The sequence below is a fragment of the Lemur catta genome, chromosome 11 (assembly GCF_020740605.2).
Source record: "Lemur catta isolate mLemCat1 chromosome 11, mLemCat1.pri, whole genome shotgun sequence".
In the NCBI taxonomy this organism is placed as follows: domain Eukaryota; kingdom Metazoa; phylum Chordata; class Mammalia; order Primates; family Lemuridae; genus Lemur; species Lemur catta.
Window position 1 is genome coordinate 41,488,817 of NC_059138.1, and position 22,033 is coordinate 41,510,849.

The following is a 22,033-nucleotide window of genomic DNA, read 5'->3' on the forward strand; positions in this document are numbered from 1 at the left end:
CACATAAATGAGCTCTCTCCCCTCCCCCAGTAGGCATTTATTTAAGATAATGACCTGCAATGTGTATTTTACATATAAGGAAGATCCATCACTAAGCCATTACTATTCATTAATTACATGGAAAACTTGATATTTTATTCCTAGCAGATAAGGCCACGTGCACTGTCAGCCATGTCATGACGCCTCCTACAAGATACACAGACTCAATTTCAAAAAATTCAGAACCACTAGGAATGCATTAAAATTGTTTTTTATCCATCCCTTCTCACTTCCATAAAGCATCTTTCCAAAATGTTATTGCTGAGGGCAGGAGGTGGTCATTGTTATCAAAGGTTCTAACCTTTTGCTTTCACACTGAGTAAAAGCAGTGATTTATAAATTTAGTAGGATAGAGTTCATCTAGAGGGAAACCAAAAGACCACACTATTTCAAGATCTTTCTGTATTGGAGACACGACTAATAAATCCCCTTTCACTGGTGTCTGCCAGCCTGGCTGAGTGGTTTAAGTTCTTTACATCTCATATATAAGTTCATTGATTCCTCAGTATGCTAGGCACTGGAGACACAAAGGTGAATATGACACAATCCCTTCTCCAAGGGGTCTTGTACTCCAGTGGGGAGACACCCACATTGGATGACCAACCATTTCAGTTTGCTTAGGACTAAGGAGTTGCTCAGGACATGGGATGAGTTCATCATTCTAGAAGGGGCCAGAAAAATATAACACAAGATATCTTCTTGGGGAGATCTGGGATAAAAAAAATAACATAAGGAAAAAGTGCTGAAATTTGTATGCATAAAGTAAGTACTCAGGAAAAAAAAGTCTGATGGTTCAGAGAAAGCCTCACAAAGGAAGAGACACGTGAACAGATTCTAGAAGGATGAACGTATTTTGTCAGACAGAGAAAGGGGCATTTTAGGAAGAGAGTAGTAGATACAAAGGTCTTCATTAATATTGAATTCTGCCTAGCTACAGTATAGGACCAGCATATGCATATATGCTTATGATTGTGCATGGGTGGTGTGGGAGCAAGAGGTGTCAGGGAGAGGATGGAAGCTACAAGACTGGAAGGACAGCTCCAAGTCATGGTACAAAGTTTTATTTTGTTTGAAGATCTCCCTACGTACATTTTTACTTCAGTCTAAAGAGCCTGTACCTTTGAAAGTCTCCATCTGGAGGATGTACCTTATTCCTGAAGTTGGGAGGATTATAAGATGAGCTTTACCATATCAGCCAAATAGGAAGTGTGGTGCTCATTAGAATTCACGATCATTTCAGCATCACTTCCTGGCTATCTCCAATGTACTAGATACAGTTGGATAAATAAGAGATGTTCCCTCAATATGGAGAATTGCATCATCCAGGGAAACAGACATTTCCATGTACAGGAAAGGTGAGAAGAGTGTTACTGATAATATACTCTATGTTGAACTGTTGGATTGCTATTTCTTAATGAATTATTTATGCATTGTTAAAAATGTGAAGTCACAACATAGTTTGTCAACTGAACTCCAAAAAAAATGCATTCATATATAATGACAGACATATATAGTGATGGATACAGGAATACTTTGGGGTTTGACTTCAAGGAGAGTCAGAAAATCATTAGGGACACTCAGAATAGTAAGAAATCACAAGGGCAACATCATTGATACCTGAGATTACCCAGGAAGGAGGGAGTCAGGGAAAGAATGCTAGTGAGGAGAGATGGACAAGATTGGCAGATTCTGAAAGTCAACATATCATGAAGATAACTCCAATTCCATATACTACAAAACTCCCCAGGTTTCCAAGCCCAACATTCAGAGATGAGAAAAAGTCTTTAAAAGTATTATTCTTGACTACTGAGTTTTTATGACTAGATAGACCAGAGGGAAATCAAATATATAGCTATTCTTTTTATATGCTAAAATGTGATGGGGGGATTAGAAAACAAAATGAAATTTAAAAAATACTTCTAATGAGTTTTGGAGAGAAAAGGATCTCTTGCCTATATACCTAGAATCTGCACGGAGTCTTTCAATAACTTACCATTAAAAGTGACCATGAGGCCTGGGTGTGAACAGGAGGCTATAATTCTTCAAGATAAGGATGCTACAAAAAGGCATGGAGAAAAAAACAGTATTGGGAATAGAGGATAAAGGTTCAATGGAACCAAGAGCAAAGAAAGGTGGCAATAAGTTGCTTCACTATTTTTAATAGATTGATTTATTGGGGACAAGTATTGTTGCAGAGTTTTATGTAATTAACACACTGTGTCCAAAATTACGCCATTAGTAGAAGATCAAAGCTTCATACAATCTAGATGATAGTTTCATGTAACTGTAATGGGGTATGCATTTTCATGTAGTTTGTTTTCTTTTTTCCATAACACAAATTTATGTCCCACATTGGGCTTAGTTTATGATTTTCATCTGTAGCTCTAAATAAAGAATATGAAAGGTATGATGCTGGATATTTTTGTACACTTTAAAATTTACTTAGTTCCTATTCAGACTTAAAATTCTGTTTAATAGATGTCACAATTTGTTGAAAGAAATAATTGTTTGAAGAATGAATGCCAGCCTTGTAAATAAAGGGAGAATAAACAGTAGATGGTAGAGGGGGATGGGAGTTAATATTTATCTAGCAAATAGTATGTGCCAACCCTTCAGCTGAATAGGTTGTTTGCTTTTAATTCACCTGCTCCTCAGAGATGGTAAACAATTTTCTGCAGATCTCACAGTAAGGGGCAGATGCATGAATCAAGCCCAACTTTGTGTAGTGCCAAAATCCAAGGTTGATTTATGCAGTTCTGATACAAACATACACTTAACTTTTCAAGTTAAATTACTTATGTATGCACAGACATGAGCTATGTCTGGTGATCTGTAATATACTTCAGCCAGGTGATTCTCAATTTCTTTTTATCAGTTTTCATTATGAGACTGGAAACTTTAAAAACATTTTAAATTACCTGCTGATTTTCTGAAGACAAAAATTTGAAAATACACAACATTATTTTGATATATTTAAGAATTTTATTTTTTTAAGAATTTACTGATTATATGCACAGAAACAGTGACTGAATATGCTTCAGTAGGAAATGTGTGTGTTTGCATTTTTTACCTACTAGAAAAAATAAGAAATGAAATGGTGATAAGGGCATGAATGAGGAGTCAGGGGACCTGGCTTTGTGTACCATGTTTTTCAAACCAGAAGGGTCTCTTCCAAGGGTTGCCTTTTGGTTTCCCTTAGGGCAAGTCCTAACACTAATTTCTTGAACTTGCTGCCCTTGCTGACTCTGGAAGTTGAATATGGTCCATGTCTCTGACAGCTATGATAATGATAATGAGAAGATTCTATGCTAATATTTATAAATATAATTAAAGTAGTAGGTGAGGGAGAATGTGGGTAGTTAACAATAACAAAACTATGTATCTCTTGTCTCAAACTTTGAAAAGGATGCTCTGGGTTGTTGGCCATGTTCAGTCTTTCTGCGGTCCAGCAATACAATAAGAAATGGAGAGATTTATTAAAAGATACAGAATTATAGCTATATAGGAGGAATAAGTTGTAGGATGACTCTAGTTTACAATAATATATACTTGCAAACTGCTAGAAGGAGGATATTGAATGTTCCCAACACAAAATAATGTTTGAGATGGTGGATATGCTAATTACCCTGATTTGATCACTATATATTATATGTATCGAAATATCACTATGTACCCCAGGAGTATGTACACTTATTATTTGTCAATTAAAACAAATAAAATAAAGAAATGGAAACATGTCACTTACTCAGCAAGGGATTTTTTTATATAATGGGGTGGAATTTTGAGTGAGAACTTTCCCACTGACGCTCATATGAAAGTCACCGTTCATAAGTGGTGGACTTCTCACTTCATGTGTGCAATATTCACCACCAACCCCCGGGCACAAACAGAGGCAAGGGGGAGCCACCTGCACTCCTGGTACCCTCAATCTCACGTGTACCTCCAGGGTGTCACCAAAGTGAAAGCCACTTTCAAAGCCAGTAAGAATGAGTCTGAGTTGTCACTCTCTCCCATTTTTGAAACCAAACCAGCATTTGGGGTTTAAGCTATATTTGAAGATTCAGTCTACCACTCATTATCTTTGAGAACTTTCTCTAATGTTCTGAACTACAGCCACCTCATCTGTAAATATCCTACTCACCTCACAGGACTGTTTTGAAGAGCAAACAACATAAAATATATGAAAATGTTTAAAGAGGAAGCATTGTATAAATTTAAGTTGATTTTAATATTATTGGAATATTTAGGGTCTGGGAGTCAAGGGCAACTTAAATATGTGTAAAGTCTCTTAGTGCCTGTCCTGGGCCGTAACTCACTTTTTATCACCTACTAGCTGGCTTCTTTACGTTTCATTTTCTCTGTCTGTGAAATAGAATCATAGTATCTGTTATAAAGCATTGCCATGATTTTTAAATGAGTTCTGCAAAATGTCAGCACATACCAAGTGCTTTATAGTGGTAGCTATTAATACTTTTTTTCTCTGGGTTGATTAATAGTTGGTTAAGTAAGGAGGACCCCCCTTGGAGATAAAATTTACATATGAGGTCAATACCCCAAACCAGATTACTGAGCAATACTGTAGACAAAAGAAAGATAACCATTCCTACGATTTTATTTATCTGAAAATACATTCACATTTTTTCATGCCAAATTAAAACTGGAGAAAGAATGGAATGAAGGGATTTTGCCAACCTCCATATATGAATGTTGTGCTTAATGGAAACATGAACTAAGATCTTTACATTATGATGAACTCAACAAGTGGTGCTTAATAAGTTTTCAGAAATCAGACACCTAATGGTAAGTTTCTTCCAGACTAAATTTATACAAAATTAATTTTATTAGCTTATCACAACAAATAACATTTCTTTTGCCTTTATTAGATCCAGTTAACCTTCTTGGCCACAAAAATAGAATTTTTTCTTGACAATTCTAAAGTTCAGCTTATTTAGCTATATTAAGCTTAAATGTGAAATTTGATGATAAAAATTTCTGTGATTCATCCATTTTTATTACACAATTAGCCGAGTCTATTATAATATTTCATCTAGTTAAATATGAAGTCATCTGTTAAACACTAGTAATAAATAATGTTTAGTGATGTCACTTTATATTATAAAAAATGGAAAACAATTTCCCTTCAAATGTATTCAGCTTTGACAGTGGTTAAAAATATAGTTCTTACCCTTTTTGTTTATAAATTTATACTTTATCTTTTTGCCCTTTTAATGACAATTTTACTATCAGTCTCATCTCTTTAGATATCAAGTACATTTCTATTTTTTTCATAGCTTTGTAAGAAGATTCTATTTTAATAATCCACCCTTCTGAGAAGTCTTCTTTCTATAACACTCATATGATAGGAGTGTTAACATAATTAAAATAAAATAAAAGAATGGTAATATAAGTTACTGTCTAGCCAAATGGTAGAGATTTGAAAGAAAATGCTTTAAAAATTTTAAATATTCTTTGATCAGCAGCTGCCATAATGAGAAAATAATGAGGCTTAATACAGAAAAATGGCCAATTTCATTCTTGTTAACACAAAGTACAGTGGCTATTCCTTGAACTAGAAGAGACTTTAGCAATCACCTAATCCAAACCACTCATTTCACAGATAAAAGCCAGGGAGGTTAAATGTAATTTTTTCCTAACCTGTAAATTCTAAATCATGTATGCAAAAAAACCCAAGCTATTATTAACATCATGGTTCATGACACACAAAAGGAATTTTGAAAAACATTATCTGCATATTGATAAAAAGATAAATTATAGTTCTCAGGCAGGGGCAAGGGAGCAATACATTTTGCCTAGTTAGGGTAGCCATCATCTGTTTTATCCTATCAGAGGGTACTCCAAGAATGACATAAATCTGTGCTTCCTCAGTTTGACTAAATTCTTTCATACCTTTGACAGTGTTAGCATCTCTCTGAGCTGAATGTGATTCAAGTTATGTGTTTATTAAAGATCTAAAAGGCCCAAATGCCAGCCAACTACTTTAATTCCAGAAAGAATCCTTTTTCAACACCAAAGGAAAAAAATGGTGGTGTTTCAGCATGCTAGTCACCAATATGACAGGATCCTGAGGAATTGTTGGGATAATTTTGACTCTGCAATTTTTACTTCATGTGCTAACAACTTTAGAACTTAGTCTAAGATATGACTCCAAAGTATGTAATGCTACAGGCCGTTACCATGAAACAATCTGCAGTTCATGCACGAGAAGCATAGCACGTTTAATCTGGAGAGAGGAGAATTAACAAGCTACATGAACTTGTTCATAAATAATGAATAACAATTATCTACTTGCTGTGTGACATTGCCTTGGTGAGAGGCAAACAGGAGTGTCTAATAAAAGGTGCTGGCAGTGTTCTCTGGATTGTCTAGCAATGAGCTACCTGGGACAGGAGTCCCCTCTTCCAACAAGAGGGACAGCACTTCCTACAGTTCTTTAAAGTCCTTTTGGTACAGGAGTGTCACTTCCCACGCAGCTTACATCCAGCCCAGAATGTCGTTTGAAATTCTCTTGAGCAATAATCCCTCAAATTCAGATGTCCTCCCTGCCTTTGCAAGGCCATTCTCAAGTTCCCATTGTCCTGTGAAAAAGCTGAAGTAGAAGGAAGACACATGGTCCTTCTGTGGCGGCACACAGAATGGCGTCTCCAGTTGTGACCGTTCCTGCCTTCTCTCCCTGGGATGAGGAGGGCTCAGGACTGTGTACCTCATGCTGTTGCCCTTGGCCAGAAAATTTCCCTGCTTTTGGGTATTACTGTGCTGTTTGTCTAACCTTACCCTCTCCAGAAGTGCCTAAACAAGGGCCCTATTTAATTTGTTAGATTCATAAAAGATGCTTAAAGACAAACAAACAAAATCCCCCCCCAAAATATGTTTATGTGACAGTCATCTTTATTTACAAATATATTGTCAAAGAAAAGTTGATATGAGAGTAATAGTTCCTTTGCCCCTTATTACTGACTTTAGCACAAAGAAAGTAATTTACTTGAATTGTAAAAATTGTTTGTAAAAAGATAACATTTATACGTAATTCTGACATCACGGCAAATAATTCATTGTTATTTGTAAAAATCCATCTACAAGTAAACTGATTTAAACTTCTGGGTGCCTAAAACATTCTTTATTTGGAAGCAGAAGATTTGTTAAGTAATTTATGAGATCAAACAGTTGCTAATAAATATATGAGTGCTATACAGAAAATATCCAGCCATATAATATGAAAAATATATTAACAATGGCTGGATACTTTCCAGACAGCCCTCGTATGTTTAATTAGAGTCAAGTTTTCGTCCCTTCAGTTGGAAAGACCTTTAGGGTTGAGGGAGGGTGACTAGGACACAGAGCAAATGTTGATCCTATTAGAATGAGCCAGCAATGGTAAAGTGTCTCATAGCATGAAAAATGACCTCTAACTTCATGAAAGAGGTAGATGAGGGGCATCCTGCTCTTGACTGGATGGTAGTGGCAAGAAGAGAGACTGGACATGAGACTTCACTTCATTTGAAAGGATCATGGTATAAAAATGTTTGAGGGACCCTGGAATGAAGAGTTAAAAAAAAACAAACCCGTAAGCCTTTCAACTGATCTGTAGTTGAACTGTAGTATTAGGAAAGTAAATCAATAAATAGCCAGTTGAAATTTATATAATATGAGTGAATAGTACAGAGGTGATAAGTCAGAATCATCAACTTCAAACTATCAGAAATGCTAACACAGTTAAAGAGCATGTGTGAGGAGTTAGGAGATGCCTCACTTCCTACTGGGATCTTAGAGACTCATAAGGCCTGATTACTTGGTTTCTCCAGGCTGAAAGAAGTGATGCCATAAACTATGAAATCAGTCTGGGTCAACTGGAAGGAGGTAAAAAGTTAAGTAAGTCAATTTAAGAGTTAAATAATGTAATTAAAAAAAGGCTGATTGTAGTTTGGTTAGAGGTAGGGTACCCAATATTTATTTTGAAATTCTTGTTTCTTTTATTCAACTGTGACGTGAAATTTACTGATTTATCCTTGTTTAATAAATGTAGAAAAATACTGTATAAAGTATGAAACTTGAACAAATTTGTTAACATAAAAAACAGCTACTCTATCGAGAGGCCCTTCTTTGTTCTACAAGGTATGGGCATGGCTGATAAGGCATGGCTTCAACCTTATCAGCCGTAGGTCCTTGGGGAATCCACTTAACTCCACAGAGATTTCGTCTTCTCATTTGCAAATGTTGTGACTGTCATCTGGGATAACGGATGTGAAAGCACATTAAAAGTTAAAATAGTGCCTTATACATTACTATTTCTACTATTATTATCACGAATTCCCAGGTATACAAGATGACAAGTACTCTAGATAATGACAATATAACTTCCTTATGAATTACCCTGAAGCCTCAACCCCTTTGGAAGCCATGGAAACATCACATTCTTTAGTCCTTATTTCATCAATTTCGATGGCTTATGGAATTATCAATAATTCTAAAGAAACACTATTCTTATTCAATGTGGCACTCTCTACCCATGAGGTTAAGTTCTATGTTCTATTCCAAATCAAATAGTTTCCCCTAGAATTTTTTACTTTTTGGAATATATTGCAATCATGAAAGTACTGGAAAAGGAAGTAATGCCAAAAGGAGAGGCCTTGTACATGCTATTGGGATATACACAATTTAAAAATAACTAACATTAATGAGAGCTTACTACATGTCTGTGTTAAGTGTTAAATACAAACTCTGGGACGAGACTGCCTAGGTTCAAATTCTGGCCCTATTATTTAGCACTTGTGGAAATATCTATACTTTGGTTTCCTTATCTACAAAATAGGGATAATAATAGATTTTACAGGGTTTCTGTGAGGATTAAATCAGCTAGTACATATAAAGCATTTAGGATAATACTTGGCATGTACTAAGTGCACAATAAATATTCCCCCCTTCTCTCCCTTTCTTCCCTTATTTCTCCTCGTCTTCTTCTTCCTCTTCCTCTTCCTTCTTCTCCATAACTTGCCTACCCAGGATCTCACAGCTGGAGCTGCGGGGCTAGCATACTGTGCAACTCTGCAGCACATACGTTTGGCCACTAAGTGATAACCATTGACACGTTCGAATGCTGTTTATAAGATTTAGAGCTCACCTTAGCACAGAAAGTCACAGAGCAACTTCACCAACAGTGTAATTTCAGTTTAGTATCTTCTATTACACATTTGTAAGTTCAAGAAAAGATTTCTTTGTTAAATAGCTATTTAAAAAGCATTTTAAAAGTTTTCTAGCTTTAAAGATTGAAGAAAGCATTGAAATGGTTTGAAAAACTAATTTTCAGCATAGGAAAAAAATTCTCCAAAAAAAAAAAAAACGCAAGATTTTAAAAGGGTATTCTTTTTTTGTTTATTTTTAACTGGAAATGTTTTACATGCATACTGAATTTTTAAAAATTCTAAAGTTAGGAAGTATTTTTCTTTGAAAATTTAGAAAAGTATTCCAAGGCCTGGAGGAGAGAAGCAATCTTACGGTAGGAAGGATATTGAGTTAAAGTCTCCTCTAACCACTTTCCAACTTGCCACATTATGACAGACACTCACCATTAACCAGGAAATGAATGTGATTTCCTTTTACATTAAATGTTACATTGAAGATATTATACAGTATTTTTCATACTTTCTGGAATTGCACACAAGTAATGTTTTATAGCAGCAGATGTGTGACATCACATAAAGAACTTGTAAAACCTTTACATGAAAATCACATCTGCCAGGCCCCACTATCATTTTAACTATAGTTATATGGTTTGCTTCTCTGTCTGTGCCAGAGGAGGCAGCTTCTCATGAAAACCGTCCCAGGAAATTGTGTCTTCTGGACCAGCAGCTAGTTAAGCAAATTATGTAACTGCCATTAAAACCAAAATGTACCCAGCAGACATAATTTCACAAAAGAGGAGAGCAAACCACATTTATACAAAAGTCACAGCTGTTCAGCTCTACATTTTATACTTTTTTATTAAAAATTTTCCCCTTTCTTTATGAACAGTGACAGTTACATTTCTAGTTAGCAGCTTTAGGATTTCCTAATACATTGCTAAGTGCTACACCTATCATGGATTTGGTGTCTGTCAGGAAAAATCAGGCTAAATTCTTTCTGCTGCTACCTAGAGTCGAAAGTTGGTCTGTTTGTCCCTACTGCAGGTAAACTTTAAAAAGTATTGAGTGAGGCCCATTGTTCTTTAAAATATAGGCTGTGTACTGCTCTACTGCTCCAAAGTAGTGCCAACTTTCCTATGCTAAGAGCCACACAATAAGGATTCCTCTTCTTTCAAGTCTTGCTCCTGGTGACCATGATGTCCAAGGACAGTCTGGGCAAGGGGACTGGTGGCTCAGAACATGGGCGGCAGCCATCTCACGGTGCTCCCATTGCTGGGTGTCCTGCATGAACAGCACCAGAAGAAGCAGGGAGGACCTGTTCTTGGGGAATCCCTTATTCTTCTCCAGTGATGTATCTCAAAGGCTTGTTTGGACCATTATGGGTGAGAAATGCTAAATTTATAGGAGGCACTTTGAATAAGAGTTTGGAGTCTGGGCTCTGCGGTCACACTGCCTGGGTCCAAATTTTAGCCCTTCGTCTGATAATGTGTGGTACTGGCTAAGTCCCTTAACTTCTTTAGCCAGGTTTCCTCATTTGTAAACTTAAGACAATTTAGCTCATTATCACCATAGAGAGGATTATACATGTGGTAAAGATTGTTAGGCACTTAGCCCAGTTCATGGCACATACTAAGCACTCAATAAATGTTAAGTATTTTGATGACAAGACAATGATGATGATGATAACTTTTCTTGTTCTTAAATATATTTAATATATATTTCATTAAACCTATAACCTTAAAATTGAATTTACAGGGGACAGAAGTGTGGCATAGTAGGTAAAGTCGGTTATAGTGGTCAAAACCTATCCAATCCAGGTTTGTCAGTTTCCAACTGTGTAAATTCTTCTCTGGAAGAATTGCTGGAATTTCTATCTGACTGCCTAGCTGAGAGTAAAATTTGTGCAACTGTGCCAGAGACACAACACAAATTTAAATCTGGCATGCCCTTGCTGATGAAAGAGAGCCCACTCTGTAACTTCTGTTCCCAGTTGTTGGTCTGTTTGAAGAGTGGCTAACTGCTAAGGTGGACCTCTAGTGTCCATGCACATAGGCTTTTTTGCTACTGAGCAGGAAGGAGGAATGTTTTTCAAATCATGTAAATAGTGTCTCCAACTGCATAAATGGTGTGTTATTAAACATAAAAAATCATAGCTCTACAGAGAATCTAGCGCTCATTGTCATTAACAGCATCTGTGAATCAACATTTTCTTGACTATATGTTTATAAAAAAGACAACTTGTTTTGCTACATTAAATATTAATTTTGCAAATTTAAAATATACAATTCCTTAAGATGCTGACATTGTTATCATTACAATTATAAACAGCATCTTAATCTAGGCAGTTTATATTTTATATTTATGACATATAAACTGAAAAAGTTGCTAATGCTAAGTCTTAACTCAGACTAGGTATTTACTGTTTTCCTGTAAAATTAACTATAAGAAATTCGGTGATTTTTTTCCCCAACAAAAACACTCTGTGGACTGGAAGTCATGAAGAACCTCCATGTTTTTATATATATTCATATAGTTTCCATAAACAAGACTGCTATTCAGAGAAAATATATACCTTGTTGAAATAATAGTGGAATGGATATGAGATACAAAATCAAAACAAACCATGTGAACAGGTATATTCCAATTAAAATATTTGACAAGTTGTCTCTGTTGGGATAGAAGATATCCCTCATTTCAAGTAATGTATATATTATATAGAATAAATTGAGGTATTTTTTTATGAATTTTTCCAAAAGGATGTTTCTGAAAAATATTGGAATGATACTCTACTTAACATTAAGTTTGAATTATTTGTTCATTTGTCTCAGTTTTTTCCTTGGCTTGATATACCCTACACACTTAATGATTGATACCAGTATGCTTTATTAAATTATGTAATGGGGACAAGATCATGACAAATAACACAACTGGATATAACTGGAAGGAAGTGAAACTATTTTCACTCACTATGACCTATATTTATGACCTCATAATCACTTGAAATCTAAAACTATAAACATGTCAATCTGATCTAATTGTGTAAGACCTGACAGACTAAATTGTAAATAATTTTCTGACCATGGCTGTGATACATGGAAAATAAAGTAGAAAAATGTAGAGGGAAGTATAATTTAAGCAAAAACAAATAAAACCCACCTGAAGTATAAAGATAGCAAGGAAAATTTTCTTTTAGGGTTATAGTCAATATAAAATTCTATCACTGACTATAGGGGATCTGCCACCAGCAGGTCTTTACACATATCTCAATGATCAAGAAGGTAGGAAGCACAGCTTTCTGATGTGTGGGGGTATCATCTCTCTGATAGAGGATTAGGGCAGAGAAGAAAGGTTTGAGTTAAATACTGTTTTCTGCATTTGGAAGCTTGAAAGGAGATGAGGACATGGAAAAATAATCTGAAGAATAAGAATAGGGCAATAATCAATATATGACCTGCAAGCCAAATTCAACAAGCTGCCTGTTTTTGAAAATAAAGTTTCATTGAAACATAGCTCCATCCATTTAGGTGTCACTTGTGGCTGCTTTCAAACTATAATGGCAGAACTGAGTAGTTGTGACAGAGGCCATATGGCCCCCCAAAATATTTGCTATCTGGATCATTATGGGGTTTGCTAATATCTGGACTAAGGAAGGATTCTTATTCAATTGTTCTGCAAGGAAATGTATTAAAAACAAGATATGGTATGTCTTATAATCAGTTCTCCTTCCTTACATAAAATTGCCTTGGATTTCAGATGTAATAAGTTTAGGCACCATGCAGTTTGATTCAGTGAATTAAGAAAAGCTGGCATTGCTTGGAAACTTTTAATGTTAAATTTATTCAGATACTTCAGCTATATTATTAATAAAATATGAGTATTTTAATTGATTAGCAATCTAGTGGGACTCAGAGACCTTATAACTATTTATAAATGATTTCCTTTTTATTTTTGTGATTAGAGATACCTCTATGTGTTTATCTTACTTTTGTATCTACTGAGTATCCACATGACATTAGATGTGAGATACTATGTCAGAAGATTGCACTCGGCAAATGAGCTGAATTCACCTTGACTGTGAATCTGGAAGTGACTGTCTGTAGGGCCAAAACGGGCTTTTCCAAATGAAAATGTGGGTCAAAGTATTCAAGACAAGTGCTCAAGAGGGAGATGCTCAAGGGCAGGAAGTACACAGGTCTTACCTCTCTGTGCATCCATCACAAGAAAGGGCTTGACATGTAATGAAAGCTTAGTAATTGTTTGAATATTGTTACAAAAACAATTTAACACTAAAGCCATCAATCTGTAACCCTTGGCCATCTAGATAATTATTGCTAAGCAGAATATGATTAGGGAAAACAGAGTAAGATCTTGATAAATAATGGAAAAGTTTTTTTGTTTTTCAACCTCTGCATTTCTTGGGTAATATACTTCTCACAGGATTATACAGGCTTTGTTATTCACCCAAATAACTTTAGGAACATTACATAATAGATAAGATTTTTTTAAAAATTCTCTATTAAAAGAAGGGGTTCTGGAAAAATAAATCAGATATTTAACTTTTGAAAATTATGAATATTACTTGATTTCCCTAAGAAAAATAAGTATAAATAATTTAACCCCTAATAGGTTTTTTATTCAGAATAAAAGGGTATGCAGAAAGAATAATACATACCAAGATAAGATATATTAACACAATGCAACCTCCAATAGGTAACATAAAAGTTCAATCTACTGAAAGAATACTGTTGATTTGAAATGAGGTCCTACGAGAGAAAAAAATCTAAATTTTATTTTATTCTTAAACTGGAAAGTATGGCTGATTCATTTAATTGACTTTGAAATCTGGTTAAATAGAACATCTCTTTTGCACAACCAGTCAGCTCCCAACATTTAGATTGCAAAATGAAAGGCATTTACTTCGATATCTTTAATTATCACTCATTTAGAGGACAGTGTGAAACACACTTTTCCAATTGGTGTTTTAGAATCATGAGTCAAAGGAAAGGAATGACAAATTAGCCAGCTGGAGAAGCAGAAGACAGCTAGCTAGTGCTGCTACAGTCTTTGTGGATACTTCAAAGTAAGATGAAAGGGAAATAAAGGGGCTGTTAGCCACACATGCTCAATAAATGAAATACTAACATAATTTCACAACATATTAATAACAAGTTAATATCACACTTAGAGACTTACTCAACATAATAAGTGCCATAAATGGGATCATCGATTTTTTCCCAGCCATATGGAAGCTCTGAAAAATAAAGAGTTATTTCTTTCAGTAAATAAAGAACAGATATCACAATTTCCAATAAAAAGTGATATAATTTAATTGTTCATGGATTGCAGAAATGGTCTACCAAAGTGGAATAAAGCATTCAGAGTCAGTACCAAATTTCAGACACATATTGTAGAAACTATAAGAAGCACTGACTTGAAAATTGGCAGTTAAAACACAGAGCTCTCTTCTCTGCAGATATACTGCTGGGTCTAGCCATTTATCCCATGCCAAGCAGTAGGATGGCACGTCATCATGCTATCACCACTTAGTGCAATACAGAAGGCAAATCACTTTCCTGAAAGTGCATACAGTTCTCTTATTTATTTTTATTGTTAAAGGAGTATTTCAGGATAAAGATCATATTTTCAAAATATATTTTCTGAGGATAGCAAATTGTTCCTGAGGACTGAAACAAAGACATTATAAATTCTCAGTTGATACCCCACTATTTGAGATAGTTAGCTTGCTGTCTACCCCACATGGGTCAGAATTTGCATGCTGCCAATATACTCTCTGGGCATATTTTAAAAATAAAGGCTAAAGTTGTGAACATACTTTCCTTGACAGTATAGTTCATATTTCCAATTCTTCATGGCTAAGTTTAATACAAACACATTAAAATATCAACAATACTATAAATGCCACAATAGGCAAATACAGTGTCTGAAAACTAGACTTTGCTTTATAATATTGTTTTCCAAATATAATGAGCATTTATAATTATTAACGCCTACAAATATGAATATATTTTTGATAGATATTAATTTTAGATATATAGAATTTGAAACAAGATATATTGACATAGTTAAATGCTATGTTTAAGTGAAAAAAAGTTTTATTATAATAGTAACATATGTCACTGTAGACAAAGCATAGCTACAAAAAGAAAATCAGAATTATCTGCAATCCTGTCATCCAGAGATAACCACTGTTAACAGTGAATATCCCTCAAATGGTTTTCTATGCATATTAATACAAATAATTTTAAAGAAATTACATCATATGGTACATAGTTTTTATAGCCTTATACTTATACTAAACCAAATATCAAGGACATCTTTCAATGTGAATGAGTACTACTGTACAATATCACTTTTAGGTGACACAGTAGTGGTCTGTGGTATGGCTAGAGGCTGTGTAATTCCGCCACCTTCTAGTACTGAACATTTGGGGCTTTTCAGATGTTACCTGTCACGTATTGTCCGTGCTGGACCTACTAAAGCCTAAATCTTTTATCATCTTCTAATAATTTAGTAATGACAAATTCCTAGATATAGAATTTTGGATTAAAGGGCATAAATCCTTTTATGGGTTTTGATATATGTTGCCAGATTACCACCTTCCCACCCACAAAAGAGTACCAATTTATAATCTCACTGGGAGTATATGAGTGTTTTTATTCCTTTGTGCCATCAAATTAAATACAGATCCACAATTCCTCATCCAAATCTTTTAGGGACATATAGGTTTTAGAATTTAGAGTTTTTGCAATTTTAGAAAGTTAACAGGATACAAATGCCTTCTTTCCCACAACACTCTAAGCAGAGCTGGGGAAGCACTCTATAACAGAACACATGGATAATTCTGCAGCCAAACACACATGATTCATAGTAACAGGAACACTTTAATAAACTTATAACACCAAATTGTAGAACACCTTAAGAAATCTTTCTTTCAGAATGATAATAAGAGCAAACCTTTATGGAGTATTAACTTTGGTTCAAGTTCTGATGGACTTTCCATGTACTAATTCATTTTATCCTAACAACTCAGGATTGAAAATCCCTGTACTCCAGTTCCAGTAATCTTAACAAATTTAGATACCAATTCAGTAACCGTTTAACACAGCATAAACACCACTTAGTTTAGATTAAGGAGAATAACTATCCAGATGGTTTTCACCAAATCCCCCAAGCTATTGGAGAAGTTGGCTATTAAAAAGAAGACAAGTATCTACTGAGTGCCTTTTACAAACAGCTAAAGTAAAAGAATATGCAGAGGATAGCAATTGATATTATGGATATTTATTATTCATATGGCTCAATACATGGATACATATTTATGAAAGATTTAATATCATTTCAACTATAATAACACAAAGAACAATCATGTTCAATAACATAAAGAGTAAAAGCCTAACATAGATAACTTACAGATACAGTCATACTTCTTAATGCTAATGTCTCATGGAAATATTTCACGGTCAAATTTTTAAAATTATCTTTTATAATATAAACTATTCCTTTACTTATTCGTCATCTTTGACTCTTTTATGAATAACTTACTCATTCTAAGCAATGTATCACAGAGGTACAGAGCTCACTGATTCTTTATCTTTGTCAGATTTACAATGCCAAAGGTCCTGGGAAAAATTTATTACATACTTTCCCACTTACCATCATAAAGTCTTTGGACTTTAGGGGGAATTTGCTTTGCTTATTGTAAGATATGAATATATTTTGTTTGCTTGTTTGTTTCATATTTCCAGAGTAAACTATTCATGTTGAAGCAAAATTATATATTGAAAACACCTGTATTTTCAGATCAACTGTTAGTAGTCCTCTACTCACACTTTGAGACAAAATGATACACCATGGCTCTAACTTTCTGTTACAAAGAGCTGTCATTCATTTTAAATATTTCCAGGGATTGATGGAAAGATGTTATAAGAAACCAATAATAGATACATATATTGCTCTATTTGTATTATAGCATTGCTTCATCATGTCAGAATGAATGTAAAAATCTATAAGCAATGTTAAACAAGGTGTGTGTGTATGTGTATATATGAATGCGTATGTGTGGTATATATGTGTGAATACGTGTTGATGCATGTGCACATGTGTGTTTCTGTACATTACCTTTAAAGATACTTTCTTTGTAAAGCAAAAAGATAGATCTAGGCTAGAATGCTAATGAAAACCCACAATGTTCACAAGTTTTTCTTCACTTATAAAAAGAGAGTCATAAAATAAACTTCTTAACATTATAAACTGAAGAGTACATAGATGGTGAACAGTTAAGAAAGTTAAAAATTATCTTTGTAAAAAATAAGCTACTTAGACTTGAATTAGCTTTAAAAAACCAATCACTTCTTCTTTAAATTAAGCTAACAAATGAGAAAAAGAATTTCAATAGTGTACTATTTGCCCAATCAGGCAAGCATGTAGCTTGGAGCTCTTGGGTCCTAGGTTATTTAGAATACTGTATTCAACAATAGCTAACAAATCTGCAGATGATTAAGGTCACACTGATGAAAGAATAACATACACTATGCAACTGGGAAAAATAAACACTTGAGATCAGCAAGGTTAATGCTGCATAAGAACTGCTTTAATTGAGATTTTCTTCAGGCCATGGGACCACAAAGCAAATGCAGTGATTAGATATTCCTACCCTGCAAAAGTCTGTGCAAAAGTCTAGATTAATTTGTAGTCAGTCATGTTAGTTTTGTAAAACTGGAATAAAATCAAAAGATTAAATGGGCACTTAGCTCTGCCTGGATTTTATCACAGTCATCATGCTATTTTTTTAAATTTAATGACACTTTCCAAATATCATTGTATTTATTTATTTTGTTAGTGAGGTACATTTTCATTACAGAAAACTGAGACTCCTTTATGCTAGCTCACAAAAAGCAGTTTTTAGGTTGGAAATGGGAAACTTGTAAAATTCCAAGGGCAGTATTTCTTTCCTTTTTTTCTTACGAGATGAGGTCTTGCTAAGTTGCCCAGGCTGGCCTGGAGCTCTTGGGCTAAAGCAATCTTCCCGCCTCAGTCCCCTGAGTAGCAGGGACTATAGGCAAGCACCACTGCACCCAGCTGCAAAGACTGTATTTTTCATGGAAATGGGACCCAAATATTGGAAAGCTATTAAGGAACCTAGAATACCATATCTCAAGATATCTCATAAGGCTCCCTTTTGTCTGTCTCTCATTGTCTTTGTCTTTTGAACTACAGTAAATTCTTTATGTTGGTGTGTCTGTGCCTCTTTCTCTCAGTTTGTTTTCTTTCTGTGTATATTCTTCCTTCTCTTCCACCGATAGGCTACTTCTACTTGCTCATCTTGCATGTGTCCTGGAATGCTAATCTCATACCTGGCTCTGTGTTACTTTTTACCTCAAGCGCTGCTATCACTACTTTGAGCTCTCAATTCCCCAATTCTATATCCCATCCCCTCAAAGAATTCATTGGCCCAGTTCATTTTCTTCAAAACAGACCCAAGTTATTATAATTCATTTGGCCAGTCAATGTGATGGCTCCGTTCAGGTTAACAATCTGCTCACAGCTTAACCGAGTATGGCCCAGGGGCTGGGTCCTTCTGGTAGATAACAGAGCCCCTCCAGTCAAAGAGCTATGCATGGGAGGTGCCACAAACATGTTTATTATAATTAAAAGAAAAACAGCTTTCAAAATAAGGAAGAAACACTTCAACAGCATGAAACAGATCCTCTCTAACCTTCCAAATCAATGATCTAATGCTTTGTAAATGATATCTATAACAATAGCTCTGGCCTGAGATTAACATCAATAAAATGATATTAACATTCTGATATCATGCACTGAGAAAGACACAACTTCATTTCTGTAGTATTCTTGGCAAAATCAAATTAACTCATTTTGATCATTAGAAAACACAGGGCAAACTCAAATGGAGGGACATTTAATAAAATAACCGGCCAGAACTCTTCAGAAGTGTCAAGGTCACGAAAGAGAAAAACAGACTGAAGTTTTACCACAGGGTGAAGAACACTATGGACACATGATGACTAGATGCATCATGGGATGATGGACTGGATCTTATACCAGAAGGACATTAGTGGGACAAGGGACAAAATTCAAATAAGGTTTGTAGATTAGTTAATAGTCTATATGTATATTAATTTCCTCATTTCAATAATTATACTTATGAAAGATATAAACTTTAGGGGAAGCTAGGTAAGAGGTATGTGGAAACAATTTGTACTATTCTTGCAATTTTTTTGGAAACCTAAAATAACTTTAAAATGAAAACACTGAAAAAAGCTAGTTCACTTACTTTCACTATCAATTAGATAGCTTCTACTCACATGTTATTAATGTGCAATCAGATATATATAACACTGAATTCATTTGGATAGAATTGGATTTTTAAACAAAATGAGAATGTAGGATTTCTGCATTTATATTCTTTCTTTATATTGTGTTGATTTTTTTCAATAGATATTTCCAACCAAATGACTTTTAATTTTGCTATTATGCCTTTTATTTTCATTCTCTTGTCCTATCTTTCGGCTCACTGGAAAAACTAGGTAAATACAAAATTTACATTTAAGTGTGGCTGCCCCCTGAGTCCTAGAAAACACAGATTCAATAACAGGAGTGCAAAATCTGGAGTGAGGTTCATTCCTTTCCTGAGAGGCAGTGTCATGTATGGGCCATAGCAAGCATGAGTTATGCTAATTGATGTAAGGTTATGTAGAGGCCCATTCTGGTGGCCACCTTAACATTCATTCCTAAGCCAGGAAGGCAAACCAATTTAGGAAACATGCAAGGTACTAAGATATTGAAGACAGAGGCAGGAACCACAATGAGAGATAATTTCCTTCAATTCTATATTATTTTATTTTGACTAGCCCTTTTTTTTAAAAAAAAAAATATTGAGGTTCTTTTTTAATTGTTTTTGAGGTAATGACATTACAGCAGAAAATAAGAAACATACAAAGTTTCCCTAGGTTAAAAATATAGTATATAGTCTACCAGATGGTAATAGCTAATTCTCATATTAAAATCTTTTCATCCAATATTTTAGATTTTTGCTGTGTACTTAGTATACAAATTGAGAAATATAACTAAATACTCCTGAAAAAGTCATACAACTTTTGCTCCTAAGTAGTCTACAGGAGTTTTAGAATTCCTTAGTATGAATTTTTACAAGAAATATATTTTTAGAATTAAAGAGGAAAAGGAAGAAAAAGATCCTATGTAAGAATAAAGTATATACAAGAGAACTTTTTGCTTACTAATAAATTCTATTATACTTTTGTCTCTTTTTTCCTTTATCCAAAAATGCATGTTATTATAAAAGTAAATCCTGAATACATTCTTGTGTTTTAACAAAATCCATACATTAATGAAAGCTAACCACAGTCCCATTCCCCCACATAGTAAAGAAGAGCAGGCATGTATCCTTTCAGACTTTTTCTGTGTATCAAAGCTCCAACTTGCTCCTCTTTACCAGAGAACTTTATTCCATTCATTCAGGAAAATAAACAAGTAAACCAAAACCAAAGAACAAACTAAAAAACCTAAAAGTGAAAATAGAAAATGTTCCTTTGTGTTTCACTGTCTTTCATCTTCCTCTAATACTGTCTATATTGTACAGCATGAACCCAGTCAATACCACAGAAATGCAGGTTGTGAAGTCTTCGTTTGTGAACTCTGGGTATAGGAGCTTTACTACTTTTAGTGGAAAGAAGAACTAGCTGAGTTGTATTTCACAGTGATGGCATTTAATTCATGTTATCAAGTAGATTCAACCTCGGTATTTAATTACCATAGTATTTAATGGATTTTAAAAATATTGATCATGATTTTGTGCACTGGTTGTTGATGAAAGATACAATTGCATAGAAAATTTCCAATAAATGTATTGCTTAACACATCTTACCAAATTTAAATAGAAAATGGATAAGGTTTTCTTGAAAGATATTGATGCATGAAGAAATATGTACTCAATAATATTTTGGGTATTCGGATGTGTAGAAAGCAAATATTTTCTCTCATTGTGTAGGCTATTTGCTCTAATGATAGTTTCCTTGGCTGTGCAGAAGCTTTTTAATTTGATCAGTTCCCATTTATTTATTTTTGTTGCTGCTGTGATTGCTTTGGGGGTCTTCTTCATAAATTCTTTGCTTCGGCCAATATCTGAAAGAGTTTTCCCTACATTTTCTTCTAGGATTCTTAAGGTTTCATGCCTTAGGTTTAAGTCTGTTATCTGATAAAGGGCTGATAACAAGAATCTACACAGAACTCAAAAAAATCAACAAGAAAAAAATCAAACAACCCTGCCAATAAATGGGCAAAGGACATGAACAGAAACTTTTCAAAAGAAGGCAGAATAATGACCAGCAAACATATAAAAAAGGTGCTCAACATCTCTAATCATTAGGGAAATGCAAATCAAAACCACAATGAGATATCACCTAACTCCAGTGAGAATGGCCTTTACCAAAAAGTCCCTAAACAACAAATGCTGGCGAGGATGTGGAGAGATAGTAACACTCTTACACTGCTGGTGGGACTGCAAATTAGTACAACTGTGGAAAGTAATTTGGGGATACCTCAAAGAGCTAAAAATAGAAATACCATTTGATCCAGCAATCCCACTACTAGGCATTACCCAAAGGAACAAAAGACATTCTATAATAAAGACATCTGCACTCGAATGTTTATGGCAGCACAATTCACTATTGCAAGGATGTGGAAACAACCCAAGTGCCCCTCAATCCATGAGTGGATTAATAAAATATTGTTTATGTATACAATGGAATGCTACTCAATTACAAAAAATAATGGTGATCTAGTACCTCTTATATTAT

General features: G+C 34.5%; 1 protein-coding gene across 1 annotated transcript in view; it reads right to left on the reverse strand.

The window, feature by feature from the left end:
- Nucleotides 1-22,033, reverse strand: part of MAGI2 (membrane associated guanylate kinase, WW and PDZ domain containing 2) — an 836,940-nt gene that overhangs the window by 245,616 nt on the left and 569,291 nt on the right. Inside the window, exon 6 of the mRNA XM_045564147.1 lies at nucleotides 14,370-14,427. Coding sequence (XP_045420103.1) covers nucleotides 14,370-14,427 — 58 coding nt within the window. The remainder of the gene's footprint in view (nucleotides 1-14,369; nucleotides 14,428-22,033) is intronic.